The 14155-nt window shown below is 35.0% G+C and overlaps 2 protein-coding genes and 2 long non-coding RNA genes across 5 annotated transcripts; 1 reads left to right on the top strand and 3 right to left on the bottom strand.

The window, feature by feature from the left end:
* Window positions 1-1501: 1501 nt before the first annotated feature.
* LOC140177255 (uncharacterized) lies at window positions 1502-3253 on the bottom strand. The gene is made up of 4 exons (XR_011869081.1): window positions 3115-3253; window positions 2969-3023; window positions 2750-2882; window positions 1502-1956 (listed from the first exon to the last, which is right to left on the bottom strand). It is a non-coding gene; the product is annotated as an uncharacterized lncRNA (long non-coding RNA).
* Window positions 3254-4676: 1423 nt separating this feature from the next.
* On the top strand, window positions 4677-6459 carry LOC140176928 (uncharacterized). The gene is made up of 2 exons (XR_011868170.1): window positions 4677-4811; window positions 6152-6459. It is a non-coding gene; the product is annotated as an uncharacterized lncRNA (long non-coding RNA).
* Window positions 5119-10835, bottom strand: LOC112726304 (putative disease resistance RPP13-like protein 1). Of its 2 annotated transcripts, XR_003165244.3 has the most exons (3): window positions 6932-10799; window positions 6179-6354; window positions 5119-5773 (listed from the first exon to the last, which is right to left on the bottom strand). XR_003165244.3 is itself a non-coding variant. In XM_025775639.3 (2 exons), the coding sequence occupies exon 1, from the start codon at window positions 10604-10606 to the stop codon at window positions 6932-6934; it is 3675 nt and encodes a 1224-aa protein (XP_025631424.1). In that variant the 5' UTR covers window positions 10607-10835; the 3' UTR covers window positions 5959-6354. The 2 variants fall into 2 exon arrangements, 1 of the variants encoding a protein (XP_025631424.1); XM_025775639.3 differs by lacking the exon at window positions 5119-5773 and having other exon boundaries at window positions 5959-6354; window positions 6932-10835.
* A 490-nt stretch (window positions 10836-11325) lies between these two features.
* Window positions 11326-13091, bottom strand: LOC112726303 (putative UDP-rhamnose:rhamnosyltransferase 1). Its single transcript, XM_025775638.3, has one exon. The coding sequence runs from the start codon at window positions 12982-12984 to the stop codon at window positions 11605-11607; it is 1380 nt and encodes a 459-aa protein (XP_025631423.1). The 5' UTR covers window positions 12985-13091; the 3' UTR covers window positions 11326-11604.
* Between the last annotated feature and the right edge of the window lie 1064 nt (window positions 13092-14155).

Raw genomic sequence — 14155 nt, 5'->3', positions numbered from 1 at the left:
GCTAATCAAGCATAACAAAAAGCAAATAAGTCAAAATATATACAAAAAGAGAAGAGTTAGAACAATATTACCAAACACTTTTATTTAATGTTTTTAAGTTAGACAATTGGGGGAGCCCTTGCTATGGTGGCTTGTGCTTGACCTCCCCACCAATGCTAAAATGTCCAATGTCCTCCGGGATCCCAATCCTAACCATTAACAAAGACAATCAAAAATCAAGCTATTTACATATTAAAATATTTACAATAGCCATAACATCACATCATTGCAACTCCCCGGCAACGGCGCCAAATTTGACGAGAGGATTCTTGCCGGTTTAGAACCAATCAAAACAAGAATCAATTCGTTGGTAGCATAGTCTAAACCAACGATGAATTCTCAAGATCAAATATTAAATCCAATACAAAATATAAACCGAGAGTAATTAAATCTCGGGTCGTCTTCCCTAGGAGTTGTAATGAAATGTTATGTTATTGGCTATTAGAGAGCATAGGGAATTGGAATGAAAGAGAGCAAGAAATATAAATAGCAAGAAAGCAAATAAGCATGCAATGAATGTAAATGACAACTCTTGGTAAGAATTGGGTAATCTAGGTTTCCTATCCTAGTTATGGACCACAAACATGCCAATTGTATGGAATCAATCCAAATTAGTCAATCCTCCTTGAGAATTAGTTAAAAGAGCATAACTGGTCTCAATCTATAAGTCCTAGTCAACTCACTAATTATTTAGTGAAAGACTAGCGTCAATGAAAACCAAACCAATTAACTATTCTCACACAATGCGGAATGGACATCCACAACTCAATTCCACCCAAACATCCAATTTCTCAACCAAGAGTGTGAAAACTAAATATGCAAGAAATTAAAGTCAAAGCAATAAAATGCAAGGAAAAGAAGCTTAAAATGCAAGAAACCTCTTGGCAAGTAATTGAAGGCTAAAGCTACCTATCCTAGACATTGACCACAAACACATGATGATTATGAAGAGTTAATCCTACTTAGTCAACCTTACATCGAAGATAAGTCAAATAGGCATAGTTAATTTCAATCCCTAAGTCCTATGTCAACACTAAGGAGTCACATAAAGTCAAGGGAGACCAAATCAACTAACTACTCTAATATATCAAACAAGAATGGACATCAATGACTCAAGGATCACCAAAGTCATCAATTCCAAGCCAAGAGTGAAGAAAAACTAAGTGAAAACTAAGCCAAGCATTTCATCAAACACTTGGTGTGCATGAAAATAAAATAATATTAAAATGCATTAAAATAAATTCCAAAGCTACCAAAGCAAGAAGATAACAATAACAACCAAAGAAAGCAATAAATGACATGGAAACATAAATTGGAATCAATTGGAATTAAAGTAACAAAAGTGTTCATAACATGAGAATTGACATAAAAGAAAAAATAACAAAAGAGATGAAGAAGATAGAGACAAGAAAGCATAGAAACATAAATGAAACTACACTAAAATAAGAATTAAATGCTGAAATTAAAGGAAATTAAACTAAACCTAACCTAATTCTAGAGAGAGGGGAGTTTCTCTCTCTAGAAAATAACCTACATAATGCTAAACTAACCCTAATTTCTCCCCCCTTCACATGGAGTAAGGCCTTCCTTTATATAGCACTCAATCAGCTTCAGAAAGTCCCAAAATTGGGTCCTGGAGGCCCAAAAATTGCCCTAGCAATTTGCAATAAATGAGTCACGCGCTGGGATGTGTGCGGACGCACAGGTGTGTGCATCCGCACACATGCTGATTTTCTTCTTGTGCGTACGCACAGATTGTCGTGCGTATGCACACATGGTTTTGTGGCTTTTGTGCATATGCACAGGTGGTTGTGCGCACGCACACTCCAATGTGTGCTTCTCCTTTGTTTTCTTCATGTTTTCTCCCTTTGTACATGCTTCCTTCCACTTTTGCCTTGCCAAACTTGCCGCTAGGACCTAAATCACTCAACAAATATGTTATGGCATCGAATGGCATAAAAGTGGGATAAAAGTGATTAAAATAAGCACAAAATAGCATGTTTTCACATTTAGGCACAATTAAGGGAGAGAACACAAAAGTATGCTATTTGGATGAATAAATGTGGGTTTATATGATGAAATCCATTCAAATCAAACCAAAATATACAGGAAAATATAGACTCATCAGCAAGTTATGGACTACCGAAGTTCATCAAAAACCACTTTTTACCAACTTATACACAACCCCATTTTTACCAAAATCACATTTTCCTTTCAAAACTCATTTCCACTCAACTCAACATACCATAACCACCCATATAATTTGTCTTTAACCATAGCACAACAATTCTTACAACTTAGCTCATTAACACCACATTTCACCCAACTTCACAAATTTTAGCCACAAACCAACATGTTACTGTATATACACATATCATCATCATCATCAAATTTCTCCACTATCATTACAACATCATTCATTATGTCAATACCAACAAATCTAAATAAACACCACTCAATCTCAACCATATTATTACATTATCATAATCATAAATCCTTTATCCATCATCATTATACTAGCATATATATATATATATATATATTTAACCCACATTGTCAATTACTCAATACAAGCCCAACATCAATCCATTCATCAACATCACAAAAACTAATCATTTAACACGTTTAACCATTTCAACTTATCCTATAGTGCTCTAACCTAAGTTTTCACAGAACCTTACATGTTAAATGCGCGAAACCTAAACCATACCTTGGTCGCTTTTTCACGTATTATCCAAAGCCAAACACAGCCCCACAATTCTAAAATTACCAAGCCTTGACACCGATTCTTCACCAAGCCTCCAATGTCCACAATTCAAGTTCCAATATGTTTATTTATGCACCTATTTCCATATATTATTCTTACATACTTAAAATTCAGAATTCTACATATTGAGAACCAAAAATTAGCTAGGTTTAGAAACCTCACCATATCCACAGATCAAGATAGTCAAGTTCAACGAATTCCGCAAGCTAATTCAAACCTAGAGAACCAAAATCAACAAATTCTTCAACTTTGGCACCCACAATTTTTGATAATTAAGGTAGAGAAACTGAGGTAAAATTGAGGTTTACCTATGAAATTGATTCGATAGAAGTGTATAGCTCGACGCACTGGATGCGTAGTCGCAAACGGTACGGCGATCGGAGCTCGGATGAAGAAGATATGTTGGATTGAAGTGGAAGCTAGGGTTGAAAGCTTCTTCCCCCTTCTTCCTTTGCTGTGCAACGTTAATGAAGAAGGAGAAAAAGGAAGCTGGCTCATTAAAAGTGAATGGGCTAAGTTGGGCCTTGGGCCCATTTGGGTCCTGTTCGTCCGATTCGGCCCGTTCAGCTCAATCTTTGGTCAAATCCTTTGAAATTAGTGTCAAAATTCTCATTTTAATTAGCTCTATCCTATTTTACTATTAAATTTGCATTTCTAATTCCTTTTATTAAAATTAATTTATTGACTAATTATTTACTAATTTTAGCGGGGTTTACACCATCAAATAGTACAGAAATTGTTGTAGTACTTTGATCTGAAATAAGTATTGGGTTAATAACTAATAATTTAATAGATGAGATTATAAAAAGTATATAGAGTTACTTTATTGTTAGATATTGTGGTGTTTGATTATATGTGCCACAAATGTAGTTGTCTCATTTTCATCTAATATAATTATTTTTAAGCAAAGAGGCTCCTCTTCGTTTGTGGTTCTTAATGTTTTTTATAGACAAACCACACAAACTTTGATAAACCAATTGTTTGTTTTGGTAATATTGTCCAAAGAATAATGCTTCATTGAGTAAGTTTGAGATGTTGTGTAGTTTGAAAATAATTTTTTTGCACTAAATTTGATGTTATTTGAAGGAATAGTGATAAGAGACTTATATAAGTACGTCAAATATTATGAAATTTGAATATTTATAATATAAAATTTATTATGATTAATAATATTATTATGACATTTGTAATACGGATGTTTATAACATTTAATGAGTTATTTATAGAAATTAATTATTGGGGGTTATAAATTTATTGTATTGTTTATAACGGTAAGATATAATAAATATAGGGATATGCATTCAATGTCTTTGTAGGTAAATTTCTAGTTATCGGTGTTTTTTTTTTTTTTTTTGTATATTTTAATTTTTTTGCTTATTTGTAAATAATAGGCGATTTGGCAAAAATTGAGTGGTTGATTCTAAAATTTTGTCAAGTAAGCGATGTTGCTGATACGGTATTAGTAGAAAAAAAAACATGTCTTAAAAAAAATAATGTGGATAAATTTATGTATCTACTTTTATATATTAAGAATAGATGCTAGCAATTCTTTCCGTGTAGGACTATCCAACCTTTATTGTTATGAATTGATTAATAAAGTTCAAGGAACTTTGTTTTTGTCTTATAGTATGAATTTGGCACTACTACTTTTTTCTACAAACTTTTTCCACCTTAAAGACTGAAAGTCAAGACTATTAAAGAAGGAACAAAACTCACCTACCACTTCAATTGTTTTTCTCGAATAGTTCAAAAATGCTTTAACTCTGAAATAGAAAAACTACTAAAGACAAAAAGATCCAATACTAACAAGATCTCAAAAACAAACAAAACATCATTCAAATAAAACTCTAAATTTACACCTTCAAACACACTGTCTTATCTTTTTTTTTTTTTGGTTTGCATCAGGATATCCATGAGGCCGGAAGTCCAATGACTAATCCCGCGGATACTGCAGAGGCAAAGTGGGCGACCCTCCCAAGCAAGCAAGCTCCATTCCCATCCTCCAGTAAGTATCAAACTCGAGAGAGATGGTTAAGGGACACAGACCCTCATCCATCTGTGCCAACTTGCGTTGGTCACACTGTCTTATCTGATATCATTAACTAACAACCTCTTAACAACTAAATTCATCACCAAGTAAGTATCTACTTAGCTTGAAGAAAACGCTCTCAAAATCCACACCAAAACAATCTTACATACACACTAAAAACAATCTTACCTACCACATAACTAATCTGGTATTAACATACATGAATATGTGCTTTTGGAAACAGCCGTCTTTTTTATTTTATTTCAGTAATTTTGGGATATGGTGCACAAATACTCATTTTATTATTATTGAATCTTTAGTATGATCTTTATTTTTTATGTTTAAATTTGTAGTGTTCATCTTTGGAATATAATGAACAAATATTTATTTTACCAAGATCGCTCGTGACTTAGTAAGAGAATTCCAAAGAGAAAGTCTAGGGGCCAGCAGATTGCGTGGTTTTTAGCCATCAATTAGCCATCAATAATTTTTTAATGGTCTGAAATTACATCTAATGGTGTAGAATCATTCAATTTCCTTTTGATGGTTAAATGCTGGCCAAAATTTAACAAAAGTGCTGCCCCCTAGCACTCCTCAATTCGAAATTGAACTCATGTATTAATGCATTGGATATCAATGATAAAACAACAAAGAAATATACAATTAAAAAGAAAAAGAAAAGCTATGATTTGATGTGAATTGATATTCACAACTCCTTCACCTGTTATGCTCCTTCATGCTAATAGCAACTTTATCATCTTTTCTCCCCTCGTGCTATTACCTTTCAATCTTATTTTTTCTTTGGAAAAACCAAAGTAAAGGTGGAAAATGATTCTTCATTTCTTTTGGTTGTTTTGACTGAAACTGGAATTTAAGATCCATTCCAGAACTGCAATGCTCTCAGGACAATAATTGCTGATTGATCTTCAAAGTATCTCCTAAAACACAAATTATATATATACATTTCAAAACTAAATGTTTGTCAGAATGTCATCACAATAACCACAGACACACTTATGTGAAAACCTCATTAACACAATGTTGGATTATTGGTTTGATTTTAGAGTTAGCAGTGAAAAGAAATGACACCCAAAAACAGGAAGTCAAAGCATACCTAGAGAAATTATAAAGAAACTAAAGTGATTGATGGTTATAATACTACAAGTTATAAAAGAAAATTTTTTCCATACACATAATACACTGACTTTGCATAACAATAACCCTGTATATTCGTAGCTATCCTCTTCAATTCAGTCCAAAAAGATCAAATATTCTATGACAATGCTTTTTCTTGAATAATTTGAATCCCACTGCAGGTTAATATATGTACAAACTGCACATACCAAGATAAAGATCAATGAGTGAAGTTGATAGGAATGAAATTGCTGCTGATGGCATCACCACAACTTCACCTTCTAATGACTATTTCAGGTACAGGATTGTCATCTTTAAATGTGGAAAGCATATTCTTGAATCATGTCTGCATTAGCTACATACTTTCATCACCTTGTGAATTTGTCTGATGACGTATCCAAATCCAGAAAGGAAGAAATAGTTATTATTGGCATCTAATACTATTCATTTTATGTAAGGATTCAATCTGTGGTAAGGAAAAAAAACGACTACATAACAATAACTTGATCCTTCTATTTTGAAAGCTTATATAGCTCATGCATGCTGATTCCTTTTTTTATTCCTATATGAATCTTGCAGCACAACAACTGACAATGATCATAAAGAATTGGCAAAGACAGGAACACCATTTTATAACTCTTTTCTTTCAACAAATCAAGCTGTTATTTTATTTTTTTTCTCTATGCAAAACAGCAAAAATAAAATTATAGAGAGGAATAGAGAAAGATAGCAAAAAAAAAAAAACAGAAGCTTTTCGCTAAAGAATGAGAGAATATTTTTCACTTGAAGGAAATGGAAATTTATGCATGTGTGAATTTACATGTGGTAGCATGACAAACATGAAGGTTAGATAATTACTTGCTCATAAATCACTGTTCAGAAAATTCGTCGGCCGTCAACTTGAATGGTGGGTATGTTTTAAGGAAAAAGGAAACGACAAACATGGGAGATTAGAAAATTACCTACGCAGAAGCTTTATCTGAAAAGTTTTCGACTTGAATGGTGGGGATGTGGGAAATTTTGGGCCAGATTAGTTGATGCTTGTTCTTGCAGTGTTTTCCCAGCAAACGACAGTATTGAATTTTGAGTAGCAAGAGAGAGGGAGGCAGCTTTTCTCCTTCCATATGCTTCAGCTTGTTGCAGAATGAAATATGTAGTTGTTGAAGGGAGGTGAGGCGGAGAAGCTCGTTGCACTCCAATGTCTCCAGATTATGGAAGCACCATATCCCAAGAGTGGTAAGGGAGGGAAGGTGAGGCAGCGAACCCACCTCTGGGTATGACTTTAAGTTGTCGCAGTAAGAACCATAAAATCTGAGATGAGTGAGGGCGTGCAAGTTGGCCATCCAGGATAGATCTCTCATTTGTTCTTCGCCAATTTGCAGTTCAAGTGATTTCAAGTTAGGCGGCAAACCACCCTCTGGCAACCTGCAAATGTTTGGGCAACCATATATCTCGAGAGACTGCAGACTTGGGAGTAGACTATTCATGTCACGTGGTAATGCCTCCAACTTCTCACAATTTGCGACATGAAGATGAGTCAAGTTGGGTGCAGCCAGTCCTCCTCCTGCTAATGACACTAATTTCTCGCACCCCCAGATTATGAGACGTTGAAGAGCAGCGTGTGGTGCCTCTGACATTGACACTGATTCCAGATTCTCACACCTATCAATCCGGAGATTCTTGAGATTGGGAAAGACATCCAACGATAAGGAGCTCAGTGAATCACAGCTGTGTAATAGTAGCTCTACCAAATCATACTTTTGCTGCGGGAATTCCAGTTTGCTGCACTCCCTGATTGTGAGCTTTTGCAAAGATTTGGGTAGTAAACAATTGTTCGGCCAGGACACAGCAAACCAACACCCGATGATTTCTACTTCTTGGAGGGAGGGTAGATGCTTATTGCTCATCATTTCGTTAAATGCAGACTCCACCACACATTCACTTCCGCTAATTGATAATGTATCCCCATTAAGTGACATACCTGAAAACCCTCCTTCTCGAAATTCGATTATAACTAACTCGCGAACTTTCAAAGCATCCGATGAAGAAGAAACGATTCTCATGAATACCTGATGAAGCATATCTCCCTTTAACATTGGACGATCTCTTATTTTAAGACTCTTAAGCTGACAAAAAGCTTTTGAGTCAGGTAAGTGCCACTCCTCCCAACATGCCATTTTATCAAATTTCAAACTCTCCAACAAGGGAAAAGGAGGAGCAATTTGCAAAGAAGGGTCACCAATAGCCTTGTAAAACTCCATGCCAACACACTTCAGCTGACCAAAACCTTTAATGCGCAGGGCCTTAAGAGATGGCAACTGTCCAAGTGAAGGCAGCATGCAGCAATTGTTGCAAGACTTGAGAGATACACTTGTCATATTGTTGTATGAACAGTGCCCCAACCAATCTGGAAATATTGTACTCTTATATCCCTTGATGGTCAACTTTTCCAAATTGTTGTGAGGTTGCAAGTTGTCAAGTATATCTCTTTCGGCACTTGTGTTCGGAACCATATCATCACCTGAAGACCACTCCAAGTATAATTCGTTCATGAGATTCTTGTTTGTCATCCTTGCATTCTCTGCTTCTTTCACGTCCACAATATTCTCCAACTTCCTAATCACAAATGAACCTTGAAGATTTGACAGCCCTCCTAATTCCTGGATTCCATTATATTTATGATTTCCCACAATAAAGAAATATAAAACACGCAAGTGTTTCAATTTGCTTATTCCTCCAGGCATTTCTCCCAAAGAAGTTTCCCTGAGATCCAGATGCCGTAAATTCACAAGATTGTGCATGTTAATGGGCAACATGGTCAACTTAGTACATCCGTACAATATTAATGTTTGTAGATTATACAAGTTGCACAATGATTCTGGCAACCTGTTAATGTCAGTGAAAGAGAGATTCAAATACCGTAGATGAATTGATTCACCTATTGAATCAGGTAATACATCAAGTTTACGAAAGGACAAAACTCTCAAGCATATAAACTTAGATGCCATGCTGAACAAATCATCGATATACAACGATGTCCTCAAAGATTCTGGTTTCATATCGGACTTAAAGACTTTTGAGATTGGATGATCTAAGCTTCCATATGGCAAATGTGACAAATGACGAGTGAGAACCTTCTTCTTTTCTTGTTCACTACGCTCTTCTATTCTACAATAGAAGTCTCCAGCAAGGAATATTGCCAAGTCATGCAAGAGATCATGCATCTTATGCCAACCCCATTCTTGTTTAAAAAATAACCTTGAAGCTAATTCTTCAAAACACTTGCAACCAACCTCTTCCAAGTTCTCTCCTCTCTTTGGTAGTCTTAAAAGATCTTCGGCCATCCACAACAAAATTAGTTCATCTTTCTTAAAGTGATAATCTTTCGGAAACAGTGCACAATAAACAAAACAACGCTTCAAATGTGCAGGAAGGTGAAAGTAACTAATTAACAATGCTGGAACAATCTTACTCTCATTTGTAGAAAATCCCCAAATATCACTGCTTAAGATTTTTTCCCATTCCTTAGCATCATGCCTTCTGCACAAGCAACCAAGTGTTTCTGCTGCTAATGGCAAACCATCGCACTTCTTGGCAATCTTTTTGCCTATTCCTTCAAGTATTGGGCTCCCATTTGATTCTGGAAAAGAAGCATTGGCTGCAAACACTGACCAACAATAGTCTTCTGATAATGGAATGAGATAGTGAGGCTGACAATTTGTTTGAACAACTGAACCAACATCTTCCTTGCGAGTAGTCAGAAGAATAGTACTTCCCTTATCCCCGCATTGAAAAGGGGCTAGAAAATCCTTCCATTGATGATGATCATTACTCCAAACATCATCCAAAACAATAAAGAACTTCTTTTTGGACAATTCTTTCTTCAAAGCATCTTGAATTGAATTGAAGCTATCAAGATCCTGAGTAATTGTAGAGATCTCCTTTACTATATTCCTTGTAGTCTCAACAATATTGAAGTTTTCCGAAACACAAACCCATGCTTTCTGATCAAATCCCTCCATCAACTCTGCATTATTGTACATCCATTGAGCCAAAGTAGTTTTACCAACACCACCCATGCCAACAATAGAGATGACAGAGAGGTGATGCTCATTGTTGTCATTCAGCATCTTGATTAAGGCCTTCTTGTCATCCTCCCTGCCACACACATTCCCTTTTACAAGAGAAGTGGATGGAGTTTTCCAGGAGAAGCTAGCAGTGGAAATCTTTTCAAGCCCAAGCTTTCCTTTGCGGTTCTCAAGATCTTCTATCCTTCTAACCACCCTTTCTATCTCATTCACCATTTGCCTATCTTCAGAATTGAAGATTCTACCCAAGAGAGTGACCTTTTGAGTTGCAGCTTTGGTGCAGATGCGGTCCAGCAAGTCATCAGCAGTGTAAAGAGCATCTCGGAGACAGTTGAGCCACTCCTTCACATCATGGTTATCCAGTTGCTTGAGCTCTGCATCATCAACAAGAGCTCCAGCATCTGTCAGAGCATTCTTCAGCCTCTCAACCAAGTCAGAGCTAAGCTTCTTGCCCACAACCAAGTTGATAGCATCAGCAGAAATGAGCCTGTCCAAGACAACATTAATGAAGCCAGACAGAAAAGCTCCACCAACAACAACTCCAGCCATGATCTCGAACAATAGTAAAGTGATCAAATTTTCAGAAATAGAAGGAAAGAACAGTGCTTTGAAATTACAAGTTAGCAACAAGACATGGTATCAATCTCCGAGATAAAATAATTCTAAGCAGTGGTGTGCCTAGCTGTCTTGCACTAACTTTTCTTTGTTTTTTTATTTTTTGTTAACTCCTCTTCCAAAAAAAAATAAATTTTGTGGGGTGTCTTTCTGGCTTTAAATTAAATGTTTAGTCATATTGGTACTTTTTGAAAGATGCAATGAGATTGCAAGGTGTGGAAAGTTCAAACTTTTGTAGGACCAATGGAAATATAGTCTTTGTGGAAATTACATGAGCTGTTTGTCACTCAATGGTAATTACATTTACATGCATCTACCATTTTTGTTTTATCTACCATACACTCATAATTTGTCAAACAAGTTTCATATGGTCATTGCCTCATTGGCAAAAGGTATTAATAAACGACATTTTGCCACAGTAACTGACCTAACCTACTACTTAGAATTTATGAGAAAGAATCTGAAACTTCTTTTTTTTTTTTTTTTTTTTGTGAACTATCAAAAATATTTTCTGATGCATTAATTACCATTTCAATATTAAGAAAACGATTTTTCAATATCAAGTTTTTAACCATCCAAACTTCCTCCAAGTTGATCTGTTGCATGTTGGAAGTAATTCTAGACTTGCTTTGCTTAAACGTAATTTATAGCCCTTTTAATCATTAACAATATTACCGAATTTATTTCTCAAACCATACAACAAAATCAACAGCAGAAGGTAATTTATTACATAGTTGATCTACTGCTTAAGTCACATTTAAATACATCCATAACATTAAGAGTTTGTTCGATAACTATCTTTTCTGACTCTATTGTCTCAATATATCTGCATCTGTCTTAAGACACTAATCAAACACAACCTAAGATTATATTCATTAATCACTCAATATAAGAAACATTTGGACTAATAACAAGGTCTATTCTCAGATTCATCAAGTCCTAAGAAACTTGACAAATGCTTTCATGTAATCATGGTGAAGCTTCAAATCGCCTACAACTTTAGCAATTTCTCTTGTCTTGATTCTAAGCATCTCTCCTTCCTCCAATACCATAGCTTCTCTGAGGCATTTGGCTATGTCATCTCTACTAAATGAACCATCTTCATTATTTCTCTTCACTTCAATGGCAAGACCCTTATCAAGCAAAGCCTTTGCATTAAGAGGTTGATCAACAACAAATGGCAACACTACAAGAGTGTGGCCAAACATCAAAGTCTCAATTATAGATCCCCAGCCAGAATGAAACAAAGACCCCCCAATAGATTTATGTGACAAAATTTCCTTTTGTGGTGCCCATCCAAAACAAACTTTTCCTCTCTTTGATGTTCTTTCACAAAATCCAAGAGGCAGAGAATCATGATCATGAATTGCCCAACTTGGTTTTCTCAATGTCCACAAAAATGGTAATTCAGAAAGCTCTAATCCATAAGCTATCTCAAAAACTTGCTCTTTGCTCAACTTACACTCACTACCAAACCCAACAAAGACTACCGACTTTGTTGCTTGCGCATCAAGCCACTCGAAAGTCTTACTCCAAGACTCATCAACAAGTCTTTTCTCTGGCATCTCCGGAGGAAGCAAACCTACAGGAATCACTGGCTTCTCAATAAGTTCTTGATATAGATTCAAATACTCACCTTCCATCTCATAGCAGTTGCGAAATGATACAGCGTTTGCGCCGTCTATTACATTGGCAAGCCTATCAATGTCTCTTAACCCGGTCACATTTTCTATGTATGCACTTTGATAGAACGCAATGGCCTCGTTTCGTTGAAAAGCCACTGAAGACGGAAAATTCACCCATTCTCTTGGTGATGTTAGGACTTCTGGCGAGGTTGGTGCTCTCATTCGACCGGGTGGTCCAAAGAACACAATAGTGGAAGCAGAGTAAACAGAGTAGTACATGAGTTTCACATGAAGCTCTTGAGCAATCTCTACAGCCCAGTGTGCATGGAAGTCACAAATGATCCAATTTGGTTGCAACTTAGACACAAATTCCTTCACTGGATTTTGCATTTGATCCCATGCTAACTTGAGGTACTGAATTTTGTCAAATGGAATGTCCACAGTAGCCTCACCACCAGAGAGATGTGATGAGTCTAATGGTGATGGAAATGGAATTTCCACCAAATGTAAAATATGAGATAAATCTGAAGGTGGTTTTGGAAGCCTTTGAATATTTTTTGGTGTTGAAATGAAGGAGACATGAATACCTGATTTGGCTATGTCTATGGAGAGTTGGAAAAACGGAATCAAATGGCCAAATGCAGACCATGGAAGCATCACCACATGATGAGTTGCATTCTCAGACATTTTTTTCTCCTCTGTTTTTTTCTTGTGTAAGGATCCTATGAGTTTTGATGGATATATATATGAGTATACAAAAGAAAAAAGATATATGCTATCATTTCTTTCTGTGTATGACTGTTCAAACTTTATTTATTTTAGGAGTTGGCTAATCAATTTCAAGGTACCATATTGTCTCTTCTTCACTATTTTTGTATATTGTGAAATACTATTCATTATTGAATTTTAATGTGATCTTTATTTAATGGTTAGTCTTTTTAGTTTTTATCCTTGCACTGTAACAGCATCAGTAACTTTGAGCTTCTAGCTGTCTCACACTGATTTTGGGAACACATCAAATCCCAGGATATATATTTTTGATGAATGCAACAAAGTTCCATGTGATTGGGGGACACGTGAAGTCAGAGATATCCAAATTTCATAATGACATCGTTATCTGTCTCCTAGATAACTTAGAAAATTCATAGCAGTGGAGAACTTAATTGACATTTGGCAACACATTTTTTGTATGTATATCATGGTAACATATTATGAGGTTTCAATAACAATAATGCATGCTAGTTGTCTTATTTTAATAATTTGTACATTGATAATGTCTTGGTCTTAGTCTAATAGTTTGCTTGGAGCTTTTGATTTGCCTGTTTTCTACATTTTTAAATTAGAAAAACTAGATTAAAACTCGCCTATTGTGGAAAGCTAAATTAATTATACTATATATCTATTATATAAATTTAAAAGTGTTGTATTAAAAAGATTGTGATCCATGGCTTAGATTTTGAGCTTTTTTTAGTGGTTGTATTTGAAGATAATAAAAAAAATTGAGAATGAAAATACAAAAAAAAAAAATATAGCATAAAATTACAAATAAATTTTGTTAATCATTTTATATTAAAATGTTCATATGATAAGTAGATGTTATTATGCTAAATTTGAATATAGCTGAAGATATTGTTGACAATTCATTTAAAAAGATATATGAGATGGAGTATAATAGTAAGAGTAATGTTAGTTAATATGTTTAAATAGACTAAATAGTATATATTTTAAATATTTATAATTGAAAATTATTATTATTATAATTTTTATATAAATGTTAATTGTATATATTATAATTTTTATATAAATGTTAATTGTATATAATTGTATATAATTGACAATTCTGCAAACTTTGTTTTCT

The sequence above is a fragment of the Arachis hypogaea genome, chromosome 12 (genome assembly GCF_003086295.3).
Source record: "Arachis hypogaea cultivar Tifrunner chromosome 12, arahy.Tifrunner.gnm2.J5K5, whole genome shotgun sequence".
NCBI lineage: Eukaryota > Viridiplantae > Streptophyta > Magnoliopsida > Fabales > Fabaceae > Arachis > Arachis hypogaea.
The sequence above is the reverse complement of the archived record's forward strand: the minus strand, read 5'-3'. Positions and strand labels throughout refer to the sequence as shown.